General features: G+C 39.5%; 1 protein-coding gene across 2 annotated transcripts; it reads left to right on the top strand.

Annotated features, from left to right (window-relative positions):
• The first annotated feature begins 5351 nt into the window (after positions 1 to 5351).
• On the top strand, positions 5352 to 21907 carry slc16a1a (solute carrier family 16 member 1a). 2 transcript variants are annotated; one of them, XM_084127704.1, is made up of 5 exons: positions 5352 to 5557; positions 8101 to 8363; positions 18959 to 19102; positions 19565 to 20359; positions 21078 to 21907. In XM_084127704.1, exons 2-5 carry the CDS (start codon positions 8147 to 8149, stop codon positions 21305 to 21307), a joined length of 1386 nt encoding a protein of 461 aa, XP_083983830.1. In that variant the 5' UTR covers positions 5352 to 5557; positions 8101 to 8146; the 3' UTR covers positions 21308 to 21907. The 2 variants fall into 2 exon arrangements, with proteins under 2 accessions (XP_083983830.1, XP_083983831.1); XM_084127705.1 differs by having other exon boundaries at positions 5440 to 5557; positions 8107 to 8363; positions 21078 to 21874.
• The last annotated feature ends 538 nt before the right edge of the window (positions 21908 to 22445 follow it).

Raw genomic sequence — 22445 nt, 5'->3', positions numbered from 1 at the left:
GTAAGAACTGAACTGAGTGCTTTTTGCTGACTAATTGGGCTTTAGCAGTTAAATTCATACATACTTTGCAAGTAAACACCGTAATTTAATTGAACTTAAGTGAACGTAAACTGTTGAGAAAGAAAACACACAAATATATTGGATCTGTGCTGTCGGTCTTAAAGTGACAGCAGCCTAATTTACCTGCTGTCATTATTAATGTTAATCAAACAACGAAGAGTTAATTCTGAATAAATTTTGCAACTTTAATAAGATTAAATATATATTTAATTTACAAAGTGAAGACTATGCAATGTTAGCATTTGATTACTTTATACAATTTATGTTGTATTTCTTATTTGTAGTGCTTTAAGTTTTTCAGGTAGGTCTATTTTTTTTTTTAGCTAGTATTAGTTTTTTGTGAAATTGAAAATGGGGAAAATAATTATGAAATTTCAATGGTATCAAAAATGTATATCATATCCTTTATAAAGCAAAAATAACTATATCGTTATATCGCCCACCCCTAATTGCAGCATCACCTCTTTTCTCACAGTGTCTGAAGCGGTTCGATCAAGGATTTGGTTTCTCTAAACCCTGCCTTTCTGAGAGTCTACTCTACTCTGAATGGTCATATGGCCCAGTCTGTTGTGATTGGATAAACGTCCATTACCATATCTGAATTTCAGCTCCGGATCTTCCTCAGTGGATACACAGTGATTCCAACAGTAGCAATGGTGTGGTTTTATCAGATCAATTCGAGCATTAGTCCTGATCCTTTGGAAGTTAATGCAAAGTGGATTTGCTTTCGCATCGCAGAAGCAGCATATTATCGATGTGTCGACAACACAAACAAAACTCTTCCAGTATTTGAGGTTGGGAACTTGCATTATGCAAATTTGTTACAAAGTTGAGTTTGCAGTGGATTGTGGAGGACTTTAAAGAGGATTTTAACCTGTGTGTGGAGGTAAAGTTCACCTTTGAGAGAATCTTGATGCATCTCAACGCTGACTGTTTTTGCCATCCAATTTTGTTATTAAAGTCAACTGCCATGAAATTGCTGCGTTAACTATTGCCAATATTTTAGAAAGGCTGCACTACTTAAATGCCTCAATTGCTGTTTGGCTATTGGTTAACATTTTCTGATAGCCTGTATGACCTAGGTCATGACAGCCAAAAAGGAAAGTTGTTCCAGAGGCAGAACTAGTTATTTTGATGAATTATAATAAAGAGATTTTTTGGTTACACTTCATTTTAATTTGTCCGTGTTACAGTGTAATTATACATTAAGTTCTGAGTAATAGTAATTAACTACATGTACTTACTATAGGGTTAGGATTAGGTTTGGTGTAGGGTTAGTTGCATGTAATTATAGATAATTTATAGTTGTTGCTATAGTAACTACATGCAACACGTAACAAGGACACTATAAAATTAAATGTTACCGTTAAAGTTCTTAACAGAAGCAAATTACTGTCAAAAATGTAATTTGTTTTGGCTTCTCATATTCTTGTTGGCTTCTCAGGTTTCACATGTCTCTAGAGTTTCAGAACTGCCAAAGTCTGCGATCAAAAGTTAGAAATCTCAATATGCACTCAAACAAATTCTTCTGAACCAAAATAATATGGACCGTACAATCTACACTGTACAGCTCTATAATCCTATAATCCTGCCTCTATAATCCTATATGTGTGTCTATTTTTCCTAAGAAATTTTAGGAAAAATATCTAAGATGTTGACAAATATGACAAATGATTGACAAGAAAAAAAACAAAGCAGACAATTTAAAAATCTCTCTTCTTCAGATATAAAAAAAATCAATAATACTTTCTTCTTGGTTAAACTAAGGTTTTACATGATCTTACCAGATTGTAGCTGAACATTTCCAAGAAAGCACAAGTGACTTTCTAAGGCATAAGATGAAGTGCGCAATGAGTAAACCGCTAATGCCACAGCTCCACTGTGAGAGCCATTAGCAATGGCATTACTGCCTGCTAGAGCACTGGTGCAATTTAAGAGAATTGCAAAAATAAATTTCAGAAGATCTGTCCGGCCATTAATGTAACTGCCCTACTCCAAATAATAAAGTGTGATCTGAAATACAAATAAGACTTCATACATCAGAATCTGCTAAAGTAACATCTATTTCCTCAGCTCATTGGTGTTTAATTATTGCATATGTAGGAAATACAGATTGGATCAGCATGTATGCAATCTGTTTGTGGATGTATTTGCAATTATCCCAATGCATTGCATTCAGTTGTACAATAAGCAATGTTGACTCCCTAATCAAGCATTGATGTGCATGGTTCAGTGTGCTGTGTGGCTCATTTGCTTCTTATTTCTCATTCTGTGTAAATACAATGCTGGGCTGGATGGAGACTTGAAAAGACAAACATTAGCTGTGTAACATATGTCCTGAACCACTGTGATCCATGTCCACCTGGCCAGAATTGACCCACAGTGGATTAAGAGATCCAAATTGGCTGTTTGATATATGGCCAGTGCTTGTTAACAGTGTTCCCTCCTGTCAATTCTCTCCATTGCTTTCAAGGTCAACCGCCCTCTTCTGCTGGACAAATCAGAGAGCTTACTATAATCAGTGATGCTCGCACATACAGTACACGCACTTTCAAACTCGCTCATGAGTGTGAGCGTTAATGTTGAAAAATATGTGACTGTATGTGTTTTAACATGACTGTCTCTAATTTATTTTACATGATATACATGAAGAAAATCTGAAATTCATCCCTGTTTTGTCCTAATCATGGCCTTATATCTGTGATTTTATTTTCTTCTTTTCTTTAGAGTTTGTAGAAAATACATTTTATTGCCGGCAATTACTGATTCATTGTTTGTTGTGCTTTTGACTGAAACAGATCAATACCAGACTTCACATCCGAGACTTGATGATTTATGAACTACAGTAAATAAAGAAAATTATTGTATCCTTCATTTCTAACAGTTTCATATTGCACGCTGAAAAACATGATCAAATCAGTAATCTGTTTGCCAGTTACGCCTTTAAATATGATATCAACAAGGAGTGGCGTGCATTTAGCTTAATACTGGTCAAGTTAAATAACACTAAGCTTTCTGCTTGAATGTCATGTTTGTGATGAAATTGCAATATGTAGGTACAGTATAAATGGATGGATTTTGTACTTTATCGAAATGCAATGACGTATTCATTTATTAACACTTTCCCTGCCATTGATGGAAATTTCCGTCATTTATGATGGAATCTGGCACCAGGTGTAAAAACGAATCTGTCTCTCACAACTTTTAATTGAATTTCTCTAGATGTTACAGCAGGTGTCCAGGTGTAAATGAAGTGAAAGATATCAGAAGTTGTGGAGATGTAGTAGACGGAGAACTATAAGCCAAGACTTAGATCAAGATGCCAAGACCACAAGATCAAGACAACTCTGAGATGGTACTGATCCAGGTGACTAGTGTTAAATCCTTGCTGCTGCTTCTTAACAAATTGTCACTATTTTTGTCTAACATGTTTCACAAGAGTGATGACAATTAACCTCAGTGCACACCAAAGCTAATTAGAATTTGTGAAGGTCAAAGTCTCCCCTTCTTCATCTTAGCCTTTAGCTATGAAGTGACACACTTGACGGTCACAGCAGCAGAAATCTGTGACGTAAAAAAAATAGATTGAAAGAGACAACCACAGACTGGTCGGTCTTTTGAACCTCCTCTTTTCTATAAACTCCATATATGACCCCATTAGGAGTGTCACACAACACTTCCTGTCACATTAAACCATGATGTGTTGAACAATAGAGACCTCGACGGGAGAGCACAGTCTCGTTTATTATTTCCTGCCTTTTTCGTGACATGTTTATTATTACAGCGGTTTACAAACGTGCATTTTTCACCATGAATGTGTGACCATCAGATCTTGTCGTTTGGACGTAGGAGCACACATCACAACCTGTTCCTCCCGTGCCTGGGCTGAGCACAAAGCTTCCTGAGATGAAGAAGAAATCTTTTTGTCACTTTTATGGAGATTTAAATAAAAAAAAGTAAATACAGTATTTTGGCTTGGTGTCACGTCCAGGACACTCTGAAATGAAAGAGTAACTACGCCTTTGAAAGTCACAGACAGGAACTGGGGAGAATGGTTTGTTTTACGGTTTGAGTCTGCTAATACGTGGAGCGGAACATTTTCTAGTTTTATGAGGAAAAAAACTGTAGTGAAATGATTGCCTCAGTTTATTCTCACTTGGAAAATATGGCTCAAAAGATTGTCACCTTTGCTCTTCGGTCCCTGGTCTTGTTTAGAATGAGAGACAATGAAGGCTCTTCAACTTCAAATTCAATTTATTAATTCTGTAGAATATTGGGTACAATTGAGATGCTTCTCTCTGAGATGCTAAGTATGACAACACAATGGGTTTTAGGGTTGTACAACATTCTAAAATTAATTTAGAATTCCCTTAAAATTCCAGTTAGTTGTTGATTTAAACATTTGAATTGGCTGTAGAAATGTAATTTGAATTTAAGGAATTAGAATTACAAAGAAATCGTGACTGCTGTAAGATCAGTTTTTAAATATTATCATATAAAATTGTATTTTTAATATGAATTACAGTATTATCAAATTGTATCTGAAAACTGTTGAATAATTGAATTAATAACTTTTTGATCATTGATAGTATTAAACTTCGTTTAGAGAAATATTTAGTGACATATCAGGGAATAAGTTATTCTAGATCGATAGACACAGGCATACGAGTATAGACATAGATTTAGAGATAGATAGCTATTTGCTACCGTTTTTCATCTCATGTAGCTTATAGTATTGCAAATGATTAGAAGAATTTCACTACCTTGAACCACATGACAACATGACTTAGCATTTTATGCAATCTTTCTCACAGATGTCAAGTGATTAACATTGTAAACAATTGTTGTGTTCAAAGGAAACTGTGTGAGTGTGTGATGGTTTTTGTGCGCGTCACATCTCATGCGCAGCTACAAATGCTCATCCTTATCCTTCAGTCGGGTCATGGAACAAAACACAATGACTGACAATAAGAATTAAGAAACATGAATCAGACCTAATTATACATGTAGGAAGTATAATAGCGTGGCCTATTATGGGTGTTTGTTGACATCGGGTACATTGACACGATCATCAAACAACATGCTATCTCAATGACTCCATATTGAAACCTGTATCCTCCAAAGGAGACCTCAACAGAGTCCTAAATGGCTCTAAACAAAGAACAAGGAGGAGGAGAGCAGGAACACAAGTGGGCATGGTGGCAGACATCAAGGAGCCAATAGAAATCTATTTTGAGTTTTTCTGTAGACATTGGGGGCCAATAAGAGCTGGTTTGAACTCAGTTAGACACAGTTTCACAAGGCTGACCATATCATAGGCCGTTAGAACTTTCAGCAGTTCATTTTCAACCACCGTGTTTTTCCTCTGGATTATTCACATAACTAGAGACTTGCCTTGACCCAGTGTGGTCCCTTAAAATGCTGCTTGCCGTCACAGTGAAATAGAAGAGTACTTTGGACTATTTTATGCAGAGAATTTATAGGCTGTGCCAAAAAGGTAGGAGCACTTTTGTGTGGAATGTGTGATTCTAAGCTTGAATGCGCTAAAATGTCTAGCCTGATGGTGTGTCAAGGACGCGTTTTACCTGTAAAGTGATTCATTTCATTCTCACTTCTTTTTAAACCATACAGCACTTCAGCTGAAAGGAGCGATATGCTCTGCCAACATGATCAAACTGTCAGATGGTCCAAATTCAAAGTGAACAGCCCAGTGATGTAATAATGGCAAACTTTTTAGAGGCTAGAATTTAATAAAAAATTTTTTATAAATGACGAGATGTTAAAAGTGCTTGTATGAATTCAGATAATTCTGCCGCATTTGATACTGTTTGACACACCTTCAAAATTACTATACGCCACTCTGGAATACTAGATTCTGATTGGTCAGTCATTCTGCAGGTAAATATATTTGTATATGTAATAAACTATATTTTTTAATATATCACAATACAAAACTGTTTAATTCATAACAATATTTCACAATATTACTGTTTTTACTGAATTTTTTTGTCAAATAAAACATGTTTACACCTGGTACTAAGATGCATTTTGGTCGATCTGATCACAAGTGGACGACGCTAAATACAGGTGTAAACGGGGTCTAAATAGTTTTGAGGAAGTCAAAAATGCATCCGATAGGATTGCTTTCGTAGTGTAAATGCTCATGTGGTCAAATGCGTTCGAACAGCCACAAAAGACGCCTACTCTCCGCCTACTGACCTAATGTGTAAACATAATGGGAAGCATGCTAGCCAGACAGGATTTAAACTTTGTCGGCTGTTGACTCAAGTTTGGTTTGAAGATGAAAAGGTACCAAGCAATGCCCTCTCACCATTCCTGATTTCTAACGCACTCACAGCATTCGCCGTGGTCTTGCTCCTGTCAGAGCATAAACAAAATTTGCTGCTCTCTGTGTTTTTCAGTTGTCTCTGGGTGCGTTCATATGTAAATTGTACGAGTTTATTTTGTCCATTAGATCAAACATACATTTACCCACCCATAGACCCTCCCCTCAAAGAAATCAGGACAGAAGTGGTAATACCAGAAGTAAACAGGGCCTAAGAGACTTTCAAAAACATTACAAAAATCTTACCGATCCCATACTTGAAAGGTAGTATAATTTCATGTTCATTTGTTTGGTAAGTAGCCATGTAATATGGAGGAGAACGTACAGCCAGCCAGTCATTATCACAAAATAAACCTCTTCAGGGTGATGCAAGACCCACTTTGCATTGGGGTCCCAATTGTCTTGTCTGGGTTTGTTTTGTGATAATGACTGCACATTGTTGTTTTAATGAGAAAGTCGTTATTAAAAAAAAACGATCAAGTAGCAGCTAATGGCAGGGTGCCCTGATGCCTCAAGATCATGTTGTCTGGGCTAGCAAAACAAATCCAAGAGCACATGTAGAGGCTTAAATTCCAATGGGGGAAACAACCTGATAACCAATACGATGCCTCTCTCTGACATAAACCTCTGATCCTCCTTAAATAATGTAAGTCACATTTCCATTTTGGAGGGAATGTTCACTTTAAAAGCCTCCTGCTGTGGCTTTACAAATACTGGTTGCACTCAGGTCGGCTGTGAGGCTTTAATATGTAAAGTCACCACGAGTCTTTATGTACCATCTACGCTTCCTTTGAACGGTTTTCTGCCACATGTATGCACAATGATTTCTTGAAGCTTTTAGGTGTGATTCATGTTTATTGATGTGTGATGCTTTGAAGTTTTAGGTTTACCTTTTAGAGGACTAGTTGTGCAGAAAATGTTGTATTTCCTGCCCATGAATCGAAGTATTAGAGGTGCTATAGCATCACTATTACTATTACTCATACTCAGTGTTAGGGATTTGAACACCCAACCTAAAGTGTTTAACTTCAGCACGTAACGCATACCACAGCGCTTGTGCCTCAAACATGAATGATAGCTCAAATGATGCGGTTGAGGAGCTTTTCTGACTTTAGACTCACGTTTCTCGCCTTCTAGATAAATGGACTAGAAAATCCTATAGAATTACATTGAATGAGCGATCTGAGCCATATTTGCACAAAAATATTAAGCGGCGCAACTGTTTTCAGCATTGATAGTAATAAGAAATGTTTCTTGAGCCTCAAATCAGTATATTAGAATGATATTTGAAGGATCATGTGACACTGAAGACTGGAGTAATGATGCAGAACATTCAGCTTTGCCATCACAGGAATATATTGCATTTGAAAGCATATTAAAATAGAAAACAATAGTTATTTTAGAAAAAGTAAAGAAAAAAGTTGTTTCAAATTATAATGATAATTCTCAAATGACTGTTTTTACTGTATTTTTGATCAAATAAATGCTGCCTTAATGAGCATAAGACACTTCTTTCAAAAACATAAAAAAATCTTACTGACCCCAAACTTAGTTTTTTTTAGTTATTTAAAATGCAATTCAAATATGCAGTCAAAATCCATGTTTCTAAGGCTCATTATGAAAACATTTGTTTTAATGACCTAATTGTTTGACCTTGAACTCTTTTTCACTGACCATTTTCTTTATTTCTTTAGAGAGAGAGAGAGAGAGAGAGAGAGAGCTTTGTAAACACCTGGAGTTATGGCACCTGCTGTTGGAGGTCCTGTGGGCTACACCCCTCCTGAGGGGGGCTGGGGTTGGGCCGTGGTGGTTGGCGCCTTCATTTCTATTGGTTTCTCCTACGCCTTCCCAAAGTCCATCACTGTGTTCTTCAAGGAAATTGAAGTGATCTTTGATGTCAATAGCAGTCAAGTGTCCTGGATCTCTTCCATCATGCTTGCTGTCATGTATGGAGGAGGTAAGCGGTGTCTTCCTGCTCTTTATCCTTTTGTCTTCCACTCAAAACTCTCAAACACTCTATATGTCATAAAAAAAGTTGTTTGTGAATTCATAATGGTTTAATTTCGTACTAGACGTTTGCACTGATTTAAATCCGAGTTGCTTAATATAGTAATTCTGTCCATGAATCACTTTTAAATAATGCTGTTTTGTTGTCCATTCAAGCCAGTGGTGAGATCATGGCACAGGTAATGAAGGCACAGTTTATCAATGGATATTGTGTGAGTGAAAGACCCTTATTCATATGAATGCAGAAACGAGAGGCATACTAGACAAGGCTTAGACATCAGCCACCGGCTTCTTTGCTGAGAGATTGAGCTCTGAATGGGCAACTCTATCTCCCTCTGGAGTCTTTCTTCTCAGTCAGCTCTTTATTCTGCAAGTGTCAGATGTTTTCCTTGGAGAGAGATGAGGAGATGAGACGCCTAACTCAGGAGTCACACAGACTTGTGATGACTAGCGTCAATAGCAAACTTGTCTCAGGAAGTGGAGCACCACCAAATGATGTCAGCACACTCACATAGGCAGACTAAATTGCACCTTCTCCTTCTCACGCTACTGAGCAGATCAAAAATGAGTTTAAAAAATATCAACCATTACAGATAATATGAAAAAAAAAGGATTGAATGTTTCTGACAGTATGGTGCTACTTTTTAGTTATAAGTCAAGTTTTATTGCAAAAGCCAATTATACTATCAGTATGGCTTGCGTGGATGCTTTCACACATCCTTTAAAAGAGGCAAAAATAAATACTATTTTTCATTTTTTTCCCTTATCCTCGTGTCGTTCCAAACCTGTGCAACTCTCTGTTCTCTGTGGAACACAAACAAGATGTCAAGATGTTTTGAAGAATGTTAATACTCTTCTTTTCCATTCAGTGCAAGCATACAGTGAAGTAATGTAAAGCATCATTTTGCGAGCAGCTGCTGATAAAGACGTCACAATATTGGAAATATTTATATCACACAAGCAATGTGCAAACTTTGCGCTATAGTTATGCTGGTGAAGAAGTCTCAAACCTAAAAGTTGTTTTTGATTATGAGTAAGCTAATCTAGCATCTTATCATCGCAGAGCATCAGTTATGCGGTGATGCACTGTGAAATGAATGCGGGGCAAATAAATTGTAATATTAATTTAATAATAAAAGTAGCTTAATAATAATAATTATAATAATTCAGATCATCGCAGGCGGGGCTTGAGATCATCATCATTTTTTTTATTATTATTATTGTTAGTTCTGATTGTACAATTTACAGGGATTTTACAATTTACAATTGTCCAGGGATTTTCCTTTCTTTGAAAAGATTTTTCCTTTTTTTTTTATTGTGGACACTTAATCTGTATTTGTCATTGTCCCACATACTTCCGTCAAACTTGAGCTTTTGCCCTCACATTTGTCTTGACAAAGAAAAAGGTGGTCGATCTGGATGTGTTTTTGAAACACAGACCTTTCAGTTTATGTCAGTGGGGTTGACATTATGGCCATGAGAACTCGTGGCATGGGGAAGCACATGACTTTACATTTGACCTCATACTCCTACGCTGCCCCTTCTGGCCCAAGTGAGCTAATTCCCAACTGGGGGCAATACAGAGCACATGACCCAGATGATCAAAGAACAAGCACTCATGAAAAAATCCAAGCGTTTTGTTCTGAACACAATGATGTACAGAATCGCAAAATGTAGTGCTATGGTTTGTACTGACATATTTGCAGGCAAGACATAACTGTGTGAATATTTTATGCTGAGTTATGCACATCAGAAGTCTGTGTAGCAATTTTCCATATTCCTAATAGTTCACATGCTCGCAAATAAATCAGAATGGCATTGTTTTAGCAACTAGTTTTATGCTGTCCGTGACTGACATGTGTTGTGGTCCTCTTTTTGCTGTCATTACCCTTTCTATCTGTTTTCTGATGCCCCCTCTGCCTCTTTATGAATTCATCCACTGTCTCACCCACCGTTTGCAAAGAAGTCTGAATGCCCTCTAAGCTAAATACTGTCAGAAGGTGTTTGTTTCTTTTCCAAGGATGTTGTTTTGGCATTCTAGGCCAAGACATCTTCCTACATAGACCTCTAGTGCATTTAAGGTTGTTGTCATGACCCAGGCAGCCCAGAGGTAGTTCGCCTGGAGCGATAGAGAGGTCCAGATATGAGGATATTTACATGAATGCAGACTGATCTGATATGTCAGGAGTGGGTTTTTATTTAATGTCACCCAAGGGCTTATATTCTAATATAAAATTCTATTCTAAAAGTGCACAGAATGTAGTAATGCTACAAATTACCCTCATAGTTCATGCTAAACTGTGACGTTTCACAAAATAATGACTGTTTTCATACAGGTTTCCTGAAGACTCCACTTGTCTGCCATTGGTTGGTCAAAAAGATAGCCCTGCCCTAGTTCACCATTGCTGTGCTTGAAACAATGTTGCTGTATTGTGCTGGTCTTCAGTATTCAAGCTCATTTGTGAGGAGTGTTCATTCACATTTATCTAGAACTGCACAATTAATGATTATCATGGTTTGGCTTAGTGCAATTATTATCAAATCTCAAAAGGCTGCAATTTGGAAACAAATATATGCGATGCGTGTTTCAGAGTGAAGCGTAGCACTGTGTTCTTTTACACACGAGCAGCTCATTATCTGCCAGTGCTTGCTGCATTTCAGAGTTGCTTGGTTTGCAGTAAATGCTGTTCCACACAAACTCGATCTCTGCATCTGCTGTGAGTTTGGGTTGCTTATAACGTGCCTTTTGGAAGCAATATGTGCCAGCCATCTTTCCATACCTGTAATGAGAAGCGCTTATCAACTAAAGAGAAGCTTTAAAGGAACACTCCACCGTTTTTTCATATTAAACTATGTTATTCCCTTAACTAAGACGAGTTGATACACACCTCTCTCATCTCAGTGCGTGCACTCAGTCGCTCTGGCGCACGGCGACACTTTGGCTACGTTCACACTGCAGGCTGAAACGACCCAATTCCGATTTGTTTGCCCCTATGCGACCTGTATCTGATCTTTTCATGACAGTCTGAACAACACAGATCCGATCTTTTCAAATGCGACCCAGGCCACTTGGGTATGTGGTCCAAATCCAATACGTATCCGATCTTTTGAAATGCGACTTCAGTCTGAACGGCCAGGTCGCATGTATCCGACCCGCACGTCATTGATACGCGACAAACGTTATAAGTCTGCGTTGAAGTAGTCGTCGGTTTGAAAACGGACTGCATATTCGTCGAGCTGAGGTAAATCTGCCAAACGGGTCGACCTCGACGAGCCCGTTAATTAAAAAAATAAATAAAAGCCCACGGCCGCCATCATTATATATCCAATGTGAATAAGAGTAGTCTAACGTAACGTTATGTTAACTTATTTGTGCTGATATTTAGATAGGTCAGCGGCTGCTGTCTGGCTCTTGTGTAACGGTCGCTGCGCGCGCTCGTGTGTTGTGTGTGTGTGTGAATCACAGTTAGTTGAAGTTTAGCTACTTCCACAAACAACAAGTGACGTTGTTGACCGCTGAGTACTCTTTTGTGCATGCGGGTCACTTCTGGGTCATTTCACGTTCACACAGGAGATCACAAAAGGTCGTATTTAATTGGAAATGTGAACGGCCTTGCAAAAAAATCTAATTTTTTCAAAAAATCGGAATTGAGCATTAAGCCCTGCAGTGTGAACGCAGCCTTTGATAGCACTTAGCTTAGCCCAGTTCATTCATTAGGGAACAAACAGAGATGAAGTTAGAAGCGACCAAACACCTCCACGTTTTCCCTATTTAAATACAGTTACACGAGTAGTTACACGACCAAGTATGGTGACACAAAATAAAACGTGGCACTTTTCTAAGCGTGTAAGAAGGATAACGTCTCAGGTTACGACTGTAACCTATGTTCCCTGAGAACAGGGAACGAGACACTACTTCATAGACGCTTTGGGGAACGCCTCAGGCGTGACAGGTGTCTGAAATGAAATATCAACTCACGGCAATCATGTTGACCGGCGACAGCCCGTGAATCATCAGCTTGATTGATTAACGCGCGACCTGGATGTATAAAGGGGAGCCTTGCACTAGGGATGCACCGATGCATCGGCTGAACATCGGTAACGGGCGATATTTGACTCGTTAACTGCCATCGGCCAGCGGGAAATAAAAATGACTTTCGCCGATGTCACATGGGCGTCAGTTTGGTTTGAAATGTGCTGGGGACAGAGACGCATTCGGAAGTGCATTTTCAGAAGTGCTGGGTACAATGACGCATTCATTTTTTTTCTCTCTTTCGCGCAGGTTATGTTTTCAAAGACGATGTCCTGTAGCTCAGGCACGGCCCCACTTTTCAACAGGCCCACCCAAAACTTTCAACAAAAAAAAATATATATTTTTTTTTACTATATTCTAATTTTGTCAATAATTATAAAAAAAAAAATCGCCAATAAGCTCATAATTTGTGCTAAAATAGTGTAGTTTTAAAAACCATTTTAAAAAACTGGTTATATTTTGATGTTTCTGCGCAAGTTCAGCAGACAGTGAGGTTCGGGTTTGTTCCGATCAGAGCTCGTAAGTGGAGAGCGCATTTCTGAATATTCCGCTCCGCTCGTTCATTCCGCAGGGTCGCTCGCTCAACCCAGATGTCCTGTTGCCTGGTTCAAATGTGGAATAAGGGCTGCTTCCGACTAAAAGTTTTTTTCTAGTCGACTAGTAGGCTAGTTGTTCATTTAAGTAATTCGTGGACAAATCGCCCCTTTATATTATTTTAATTACTTATATAGCCTACAGGATAATGAGCGTTTTCGTAATATAGCCGCACTCAAGCGCACAACCGCGCATAAAGCTTGCCACAAAGAACCGGTAAAAGTAATGATTATGAATGCGTCTAAATGTGTCTAAATACGCTGTGAATGTGAATGTGCATTATACGCTGAGTTTCGGTTCATTTATGAGACGAACTCCAGTTCACTCGCCGGCGCCTCCATGTCGTGATTCTGCTATATTTAATTCTTATTTATTAAATCCAGGCAATTGGTTCATGAAACATTGATTAAAATTAAGATATAATTAATTCAAAACGAAATTCAATTTAAAGAAAGGCAGCTGTTCTGTTTGAGGTCTCTGTGAAAGTTTTAAAGCAGTCTTTTAGTGCCGCTTTCAGAGTGCTCACGTCCGTAACAGAGAACTGACACGTTGTTTTTTCCCTGTTTTTAACACGAAAAATAAAATGAATATTATAATGTTTTTTTGTTGGGTCAGACAATGATTACCAAATTTCTCTCTCATATTGCTCCTCATAACCACTGAAAAAGAACTTGTCATAAATAAGGTTATAACTAATGTCAACCAGAAAGTGACATTAAAGGTTGTTTTTGTTTCATAAATTGGTCTGATTGAATTTGTGCTCATTCTATAGGATAGTGTGATCAAGAGCCGAAAGACTTGTATGTTTCCGTGGCACAAAAGAAGGAACAAATAACAAAAAGAAAAAACATCGGCATCGGCCATCGGCCAAGTTGTTATGTTAAACATCGGTATCGGTATCGGCCCAGAATTTCCCAATCGGTGCATCCCTACCTTGCACACATGACAACATCCTATCGTCTGAAGGGACTGTTGGTAGGCAGGCCCCGAGGCATGGCAGGGAGACGTAGTGTCTCGTTCCCTGTTCTCAGGGAACATAGGTTACAGTCGTAACCTGAGACGTTCCCTTTCGAAGGGAACTCGACACTACGTCATAGACGCTTTGGGGAACGAAATACCCACTCCGCCATGCTGAGGGGAGTGCATGCCCAAAGGCAGTGGCAACTGTCGAGATCAGCAATTTAGAGAATGCTAGAACCCCCTCAGGTCACACTGGGCTGTCAGTGACAGCACTCCCTACGGTCATAGCCCAAGCTATATGATACCACAGAAAACCTCCGAAAACATAGTTTAATGGAAGGTCTACCTGGGCCTGCTCAAGGGCCTAGGACCACAACTTCAACTTCTTAGAAGGGGTCCCTTTTAGGGAATGTGGCTAGGGAACCCGAGGGAACCCTAGCCAGTCACTATTCAGGGGAACGTGCCACCTGAAATGCCACCAGGCAGGCCTGACCTGGTGTCACTACATAAGACACTACAGTCTGGCCACTTCCTGTCTGTCCGAAGACAGAGCCTCTGGACACTTGCCTTTAGGAAAGGCATCCAACCCGAGGGACTGCGAAGCAGGCAGTAAACCACTCGGCCCGGATCTCAGAGACAGGACATCCTGGAGAGTATGACTCAGCATAGTGCTTTACAACCCTTGCCATCGAGGCCTGTAACCTGGGGACCACAACCTGTGGGAGCTTACTTTAAGGAAGGCCCTAGAAAGGCCTAATGAAGCCTATAGCCTGCCACAGAATGTGGGAGATAGCTCAAGAGGGAGGCATCTGTCGTAATACATTGCGACAACAAGATGCATCTAGAGTGGGACCTAAGAACCGAAGTCCGAGCCACGTAAAAAAGGGAATTAAGCATACAGCGCATAACCCTTACCATAAATATGGATTTTAGAAAGTACATGGGACAAAGTGCATGTGCTTAGCTATTCTGAATCCAGGAAGGCCTGATGAGGCCTATAACCTGGTGACCACAGTAAGTGGGAGCTCATCCTCAGGAAGGCTGCTGAGGCCTGTGACCTGACGACCACAGAATGTGGGCGTTCGTATCCAGGATGCGTCTCCTCTGTGACCTGCTCCGGGCAGGAGGAGGCGCACGAGAGGAGACACTGGCCCTCTGGGCCTGTCTATGGCCCTCAGACCAAGACGGACCAGGCCTTCCCGCCTGCTTGGGTGCGGACTCGGACCTCAGCGGAATACAGCTTTTAAAAGCAGCTGAGCGCGCCCTCGCCTCCCTGAACTTTTCAACCACCGCCTGAACGGAGGGGCCAAAAAGTTCAGCGGGCGAAACCGGCGAATCGAGAAGAAAGGTCTTCTCTTTCTCCCCGATGTCCGCCAGGTTAAGCCACAGATGCCTCTCCGTGGCCACCATAGCCGCCATTGACCGGCCAATAGCGGCAGCAGATTGTTTGGTGGCCCGGAGAGCAAGATCCGTGGTACGGCGCAGCTCAGTGACCGCCTCAGGGGATAGTCCTGTCCCCTGGTCGAGATCCCGCAGCAGGTCGGCCTGGTACGTCTGTAACACAGCGAGTGTGTTCAGAGCAGCACCGGCCTGACCCGCTGTTGCGTATGCTCTGCCATTCAAGCGCGATGTAGTTTTTAGCGGCTTGGATGGCAGGGTAGGAGCTCTTAGTGTCGATGCCTGCCCAGACACGAGATAGTTAGCTAACGCCTCGTCCACGGGCGGCATCGACACATACCCATGCTCTGCGATTCCATCCACAGCAGCGAAACTACCCCGCTGATGTGGATGAATACGGGCAGAGTATGGGTTCTTCCATGCCTTCTTGATCTCATTATGGAGATCCGGAAGGAATGGAAGGCTCACCTGAGCTGGTGGCCTATGGCTGGGAAGAAACCGATCGTCGAGACGGCCACGAGCGGTTTCTTCCCTAACGCGCCTCCACGGCAGCTGTAATGTGCCGGTGGCGCGCCCCATAACCTCCACCAGCTCCGCATACACAGGGCAAGATGGTTGAGATGGCTCGGTCTCTGCCTGACTGACAGCATCATCAACCATATCCTGCCCATCCGGAAGAGCAGCAGCTGCAGACGCATTAGGCGATAATGCTAAAACGTCATCATCTACCTGCAGCTCACCCTCGTCAGCGGACAAACTGTCTAAGAGGTGCACTTCCCTCTCAAGACGATCGGCCAGCTCCATCTGAGAACCCCATGATGAAAGCCGCCGCTGAGCCTCAGCCTGAGCGGGACCGGTACCACGGGGCTCAGATGCTGAACCCTCTTCCCTCGAGAAAAGGGTCAGACGAGAGCGGAGAGTCTTTAAAGAAAAACTCTCGCAGTTTGCACAAGAGGCTCTCTCGAGAGCCTCTCGTGCGTGCTCTTCCCCCAAGCAGATGACGCACAGATCGTGTGTGTCAGCCGGCGTCAAAAATCTTGGACACGGATCTGCACACTTACGGAAGCTCTGCTTCTTCTCTGCGCATTTCATTCTTACTTCTATAAGCGATATTCTTACCAGACAAACAGTCCCTGAAGACGAAAAGATGTTGTCATGTGTGCAAGGCTCCCCTTTATACATCCAGGTCGCGCGTTAATCAATCAAGCTGATGATTCACGGGCTGTCGCCGGTCAACATGATTGCCGTGAGTTGATATTTCATTTCAGACACCTGTCACGCCTGAGGCGTTCCTCAAAGCATCTATGACATTGTGTCTAACCCTAACCCTAACTGTATTTAAATAGGGAAAACGTGGAGGTGTTTGGTCGCTTCTAACTTCATCTCTGTTTGGTCCCTAATTAATTAACTGGGCTAAGCTAAGTGCTATCAAAGTGTCGCCGCGCGCCAGACGAGAGAGGTATGTATCAACTTGTCTTAGTTAAGGGAATAACATAGTTTAATATGAAAAAACGGTGGAGTGTTCCTTTAAGGGCTCCCTGGGGTTATCTGTTAAAATACAGTTTGATGGTATAACGTTTAAAAAATTATAATTATTATTATTATAAACATATGATATATAATCACAACTTTTTGGCCAAATTATACAGCCCTACGAACAAGCACAGCAAACAGAATTTTTTTATTTAAATTGCAATCGCAATTTTATCAGAAAAAGCAAGTCAGTCTATTGTACTGGAAGGCTGAAGACGTGCTGCTTTAACAATCACTCCCCGGTTTTCACATGGATAGGAGTCTTCCTTCCTACATTCATGATAGGATTTGGTTTCTGTACATGGAAGACTTAAAACACGCACGTAGCTACTAATACCTTTGGGATCACTGTGTTTGCTACTGCAGGGGAGTATCAACACATTTGGATTAGCGCTTGCCATCACTCCCTGGTTTTCACATTTTGGCCAAATTGTACAGCCCTACAAACAAGCACAGCAAACATTGCATTTTTTATTCAAATTGTAATTGCAATTTTTATCAGAAAAACGCAGTTACATTTCCCCCCCAAATCATTCAGCCCTACATGTATATAGCCTACTTCTCTCATATTTCTTATAGACCAGGAATGTTCAAATCTGGTTAAAGTACTGGTATTACTAGTTGTTGTGGGGTAAACCAGGGATGTAACCTGACACTAATGAATTTCCGCATTTATAAATGCTTTCTTTCGTACATGTTCGCACACAGTGACTCGCTCCTCCACTGTATGAGGTGGATTAGAGAGGCAAACAAGGCAGTCTATTGTACTGGGAGGCTGAAGACGTGCAGGCGCTCGCCTTCGCTCCCCGGTTTTTAAATGATTAACAGGCTTCCTTCCTACATTCATGATAGGATTTGGACTCTGTACATGAAATGCTTAAAACATTCACGTAACTGCTAATATTTTTGTAATCACTGTGTTTGCTACTGCAGGGGAGTATATCAGAACACTTTGGTTTGTTAGGGCTAAAGTTTGCCACTGGAGTGAAACATATCTGAATTATGATTTAGTATAGCATGTCTTCCAGCCACTGCATTTCACAGGTAACATCTTTTCCTCAGTTAGCTGGATGATGGTGAGAAACAGCAAAATCTGCAGTTTGATGATTACTGCAGTAATATGCAATGTCAAATTCTATTGTTCTTCCCCACAGAGCTGCAATGCCCTCTAGTGGTCTGAACAGAGACTATCAACTTTCACCATGAAATCTAAATATTTATTTATCCTTTTTAATTTTAAGTATACATTGCTGATGTTATTGTGAACAGTTAATCAGTGCATAAAAGAAAATAGATGTACATCTTTGTAATCTTTCATCATAATGTAATAACTTGCTCCTATATTCTAAAACATCATTCCTTTGATAGGCCAAGCCATCTTTTTTTTTTCAATCCCATCAAATACCAATGGATAAAATCAAATCCTGGGTTACATTTTCTCTCTCTCTTGTTGAGTTTCCTGATAACTTGGAATTGGCTGTTTCTTGAACCATTGTTCTTTTTTAGTTTGTAGCTTGATTTTTCTTTACCACATATCTTATACTTATTCTCAAGCATACGTTTCAACAGCCCCGTTATCTTCTTGGTAACCAAGTACACTAACCATTTGAACTTTTGATAAAGCTTTACTTCAAAACAGTCATTTAATCTAAAAATTATTTCCAAAAAAAACAATTCACACAAATATTGCAGTGGCCTATTATATTATTCATTGTTTAGTTCATTGTATTTTAAAATGTTATACTGTCTTGTATATATTTAAAGATTATATTTAAAGTATAATCTTACTGACTTTGAAGATCATTTTCAGAAATAACATTTAAAATTGTCATAAAATAGAAGAAAAAAAAAAAAAAAAAAAAAAATATATATATATATATATATATACGTTATGCGTAAAATAAAATATATATATATATTATGTGCAATAATGTTTTTGTTTTTATTTTATATTTATTTATTTATTTTTGTGTGCGTGCGTGCGTGTGCAGAATCTGACAGCTTGTATTTCCAATTTTTGTTCCCAGGTCCTGTCAGCAGTATCCTGGTCAATAAGTATGGAAGTCGGATCGTTATGATTTTAGGAGGCTGTCTCTCGGGAGCAGGGCTCATCGCTGCCTCTTTCTGCAATACTATTGAGGGCTTGTACTTCTGTGTCGGTGTTTTAGGAGGTATAAATAAAATCTTCTTTTTTTTTTTTTTAAATGGTCAAACGTTATATTAGGTGTCCTTAACTACTATAGTTACATTAAAAAAAAGTAAAATGTACGTATTGTATTCATATTGTATCGCAATACACTTAGCTGCTATATTGAGGTAGGATATGGCAAAGGTTAGGGACAGGTTTGGTGGTGTGGTTAGGCAGCTGTAATTATATGCAGGTATTTTACAATGTAAAAACATGCATGTACACAATAAGTGTATTGTATCAAATTATTAGTTTAAATGTAGGACTGAAATATTAGTTAAAGACACCTAATATAAAGTGGGATCTTTTAAACATAAATCGTTGCATTTATCCCATGCAATTTGTAGTAATAGCACTTCTGTTGATGCTACACTCTTGTGACACATTTTAATATCACCCTGGGGACCAGTTATCTTTTTTAACTGTTTGTTATGATGTTTTCCAGGTCTGGGACTGGCATTCAATCTCAACCCAGCTCTCACAATGATCGGAAAATATTTCTACATAAGACGCCCGATAGCTAATGGTATCGCTATGGCTGGTAGCCCAGTTTTCTTGTGTACTCTGGCTCCTTTAAACACTTGGTTCTTTGAACATTTCGGCTGGAGAGGGAGTTTCTTGATTCTGGGTGGACTTCTGCTCAATTGTTGTGTAGCTGGATCACTGATGAGGCCCATTGGGCCAAAACCCCAACCTGCTGTTAAGGCTGCTAACAATAACAACAGAGCTAGAGAGCAAAAGACCATGATAGAGATCATCAATGGCTTTATCGATCTGACACTCTTCAAGCATCGTGGCTTCTTGCTTTACCTATTGGGTAATGTGGTCATGTTCTTCGGCCTCTTCACTCCTCTTGTGTACCTCAGTAATTACGCCAAGAGTAAAGAAATTCCCAAGGAGAAGGCAGCTTTTCTGCTCTCTGTCCTGGCCTTTGTAGATATGGTTGCACGGCCTTCAATGGGAATGGTCGCCAACCTGAAATGGGTGAGACCAAGAGTGCAGTACTACTTCGCCGCAGCTATTTTCCTTAATGGTGTGTGCCACCTGCTTGCCCCTCTGTCCACAGACTACTTAGGGTTTGTGATTTACTCTATCTTCTTTGGGTTTGCCTATGGCTGGCTGAGCTCAGTGCTGTTTGAGACTCTCATGGATCTCGTAGGGGCTCAACGTTTCTCCAGTGCTGTAGGACTGGTGACGATTGTGGAATGTGGGCCAGTGTTACTGGGGCCTCCTTTACTAGGTGAGTATGGAGTGTGCTTATGTCTCATACTCGGGCAAATCAAATGGTTTACTTTATCATACATGCATGTTTTATGACCTCATATTAATTGAGAGACTAGATATTGTATTTGTACTTGTACAAATTAATTTGTCACACAGCAGAAGCATTTAAAGTGCCCCTATTATGCTTTTTTCGGATATTACCTTTCATGTAGTGTGTAATATAGCTGTCTGTGAATGTAAAAGGTCTGCCAAGTTTTAAAACAAAGTGAATGACAAATGGAGTTATTGTCTCCCACAAGAAAGAACCGATTCTGAACTGAATCTTCAATAATTCTAGCCTCCATGTTTGGGTTGTTTATAGAGACCGAATCAAACATTGCAATGTATGAGAAAACTAAAGTGCTTTTTTTTTACCGTGAATGCATGTACAACCTTAAACAAAACAAAATTATGAACCTTTAAAATTGCATAGGTACACTTTAAAATTAATCAGTGAAGGCAAAGGGTAATTAAAATGTTTTTGTTTTGTTTTTTACTAAGAAATTACCAGTCAAATGACCTAAGAAATTAATTTTCCCTAATAAATTCAGGTTAATATTAACGTTCATTTAAAAAAAAGAAAAAAAAGAATAAGTATTACCTAAATTTGAATCGCTTTTATCACATTTTGTTGATAATGGGTTGATGGATCCCACTTGGATCACTGACCTTTTTTTTTATGTCTACACTCACAGGGAAGTTCAACGACATCTACCATGACTACAAGTATACTTACATGGCCTGTGGATTTATCCTGCTGGTTGGCAGTTTGTTTCTGTTCATCGGAATGGGCATCAACTACAGGCTGTTGCATAGAGAGGCAAAAGAGGAATCCAAAAGAGCCAAACTGCAGGAGGAACCTGGCAAAGAAGTTGAAGATGCACTGAAAGTACCCAATAAGAATACTGCAGAGGATGGTGTGTGACATTTTGCTGATTGGTGTTATTTTGGGTGATCCTTACATTTATACACTCTCCACATTGAAGATTTAGTTACAGATATCCATCCTTGGCCTATTCAGGCGACTGAGTCAGTGATGCAAACATTTCAGTGCCTTGCATGAGTGCACACTGCACAGTAATGCAAATTATATTTTTAATTTTATTTTTAGAATTTAACTTGAGTTTAAAAATGTTGCTTTCTAACAAAAAATACACTGGAGTAATAAAAAAGCAGTAGATATACAAATAGTGTATGTTGTTAAATAATAAATATATGCACAAATGAAACATAACTTGGTAAATATTTTCATTTTTGTCAGTATCCATGCACATTTGCCAATGTCTGTTATTTTGTGTAATCTTATGTGTATGTGCATAGCCTAGCAATGTAGTAATGAAAGATTGTTTACTTGTTTAAAACTATGTAAGTCCAACCACCATTTGTGTATAGCCTAAAAGGTAAAATTGCTCTTGAAATGTAAATAATTTACTATCAGAGACAATGTATAATTTATGTTGAAAAACTGTTAAAATAAAAATTATTTTCATTTAAATAAAAATTGTATTGTTTCATATCACCTCTCAAGTGCTGGCTGTTAACTCCTGTGTTCTGTTGAGATTTACAATGATGTAAATCTTATTTTTCTCGTTGACTTCTTTTGCGAAAATGTTTATCTGACCTTAAGTCAAAGCCCATATGTTACCCTTTGTTGGATGCACCTTTCATAAATGTGACAGGAGATATCCAAAATAAAATGTTCAGTTGTGCTTTTGGAAATAATAATAGCATAATAATAATAAAAATACAATAAAAGAAGAAATAAACAACTGGCAGAAGTGTATCTCTACACCAATCAGAAAACGTCAGCATGATGTGAGAGAATGCAATGCATTTGTTTTATGTTACCTTGGGTCTCTGAGGCGCCGAAATACCTTCGAAGCATGCCATCAAGGTTAAAACTGTTAAAAAGGTTTTGTAATACTTAGTAATATTTTGGATGTTATGACTAATATGGGGCAACCGTGTTCATTTCAGTTGCTACTGCTGTTGCTTAAAGTGAATCTCAGCGCGTGGCTGGAACCGCGGCGCGCAAACCATTTCAAATTCGGTGTCACGCGAGT

This window comes from Abramis brama, assembly GCF_963993115.1.
Source record: "Abramis brama genome assembly, chromosome: 11".
NCBI lineage: Eukaryota > Metazoa > Chordata > Actinopteri > Cypriniformes > Leuciscidae > Abramis > Abramis brama.
The sequence above is the reverse complement of the archived record's forward strand: the minus strand, read 5'-3'. Positions and strand labels throughout refer to the sequence as shown.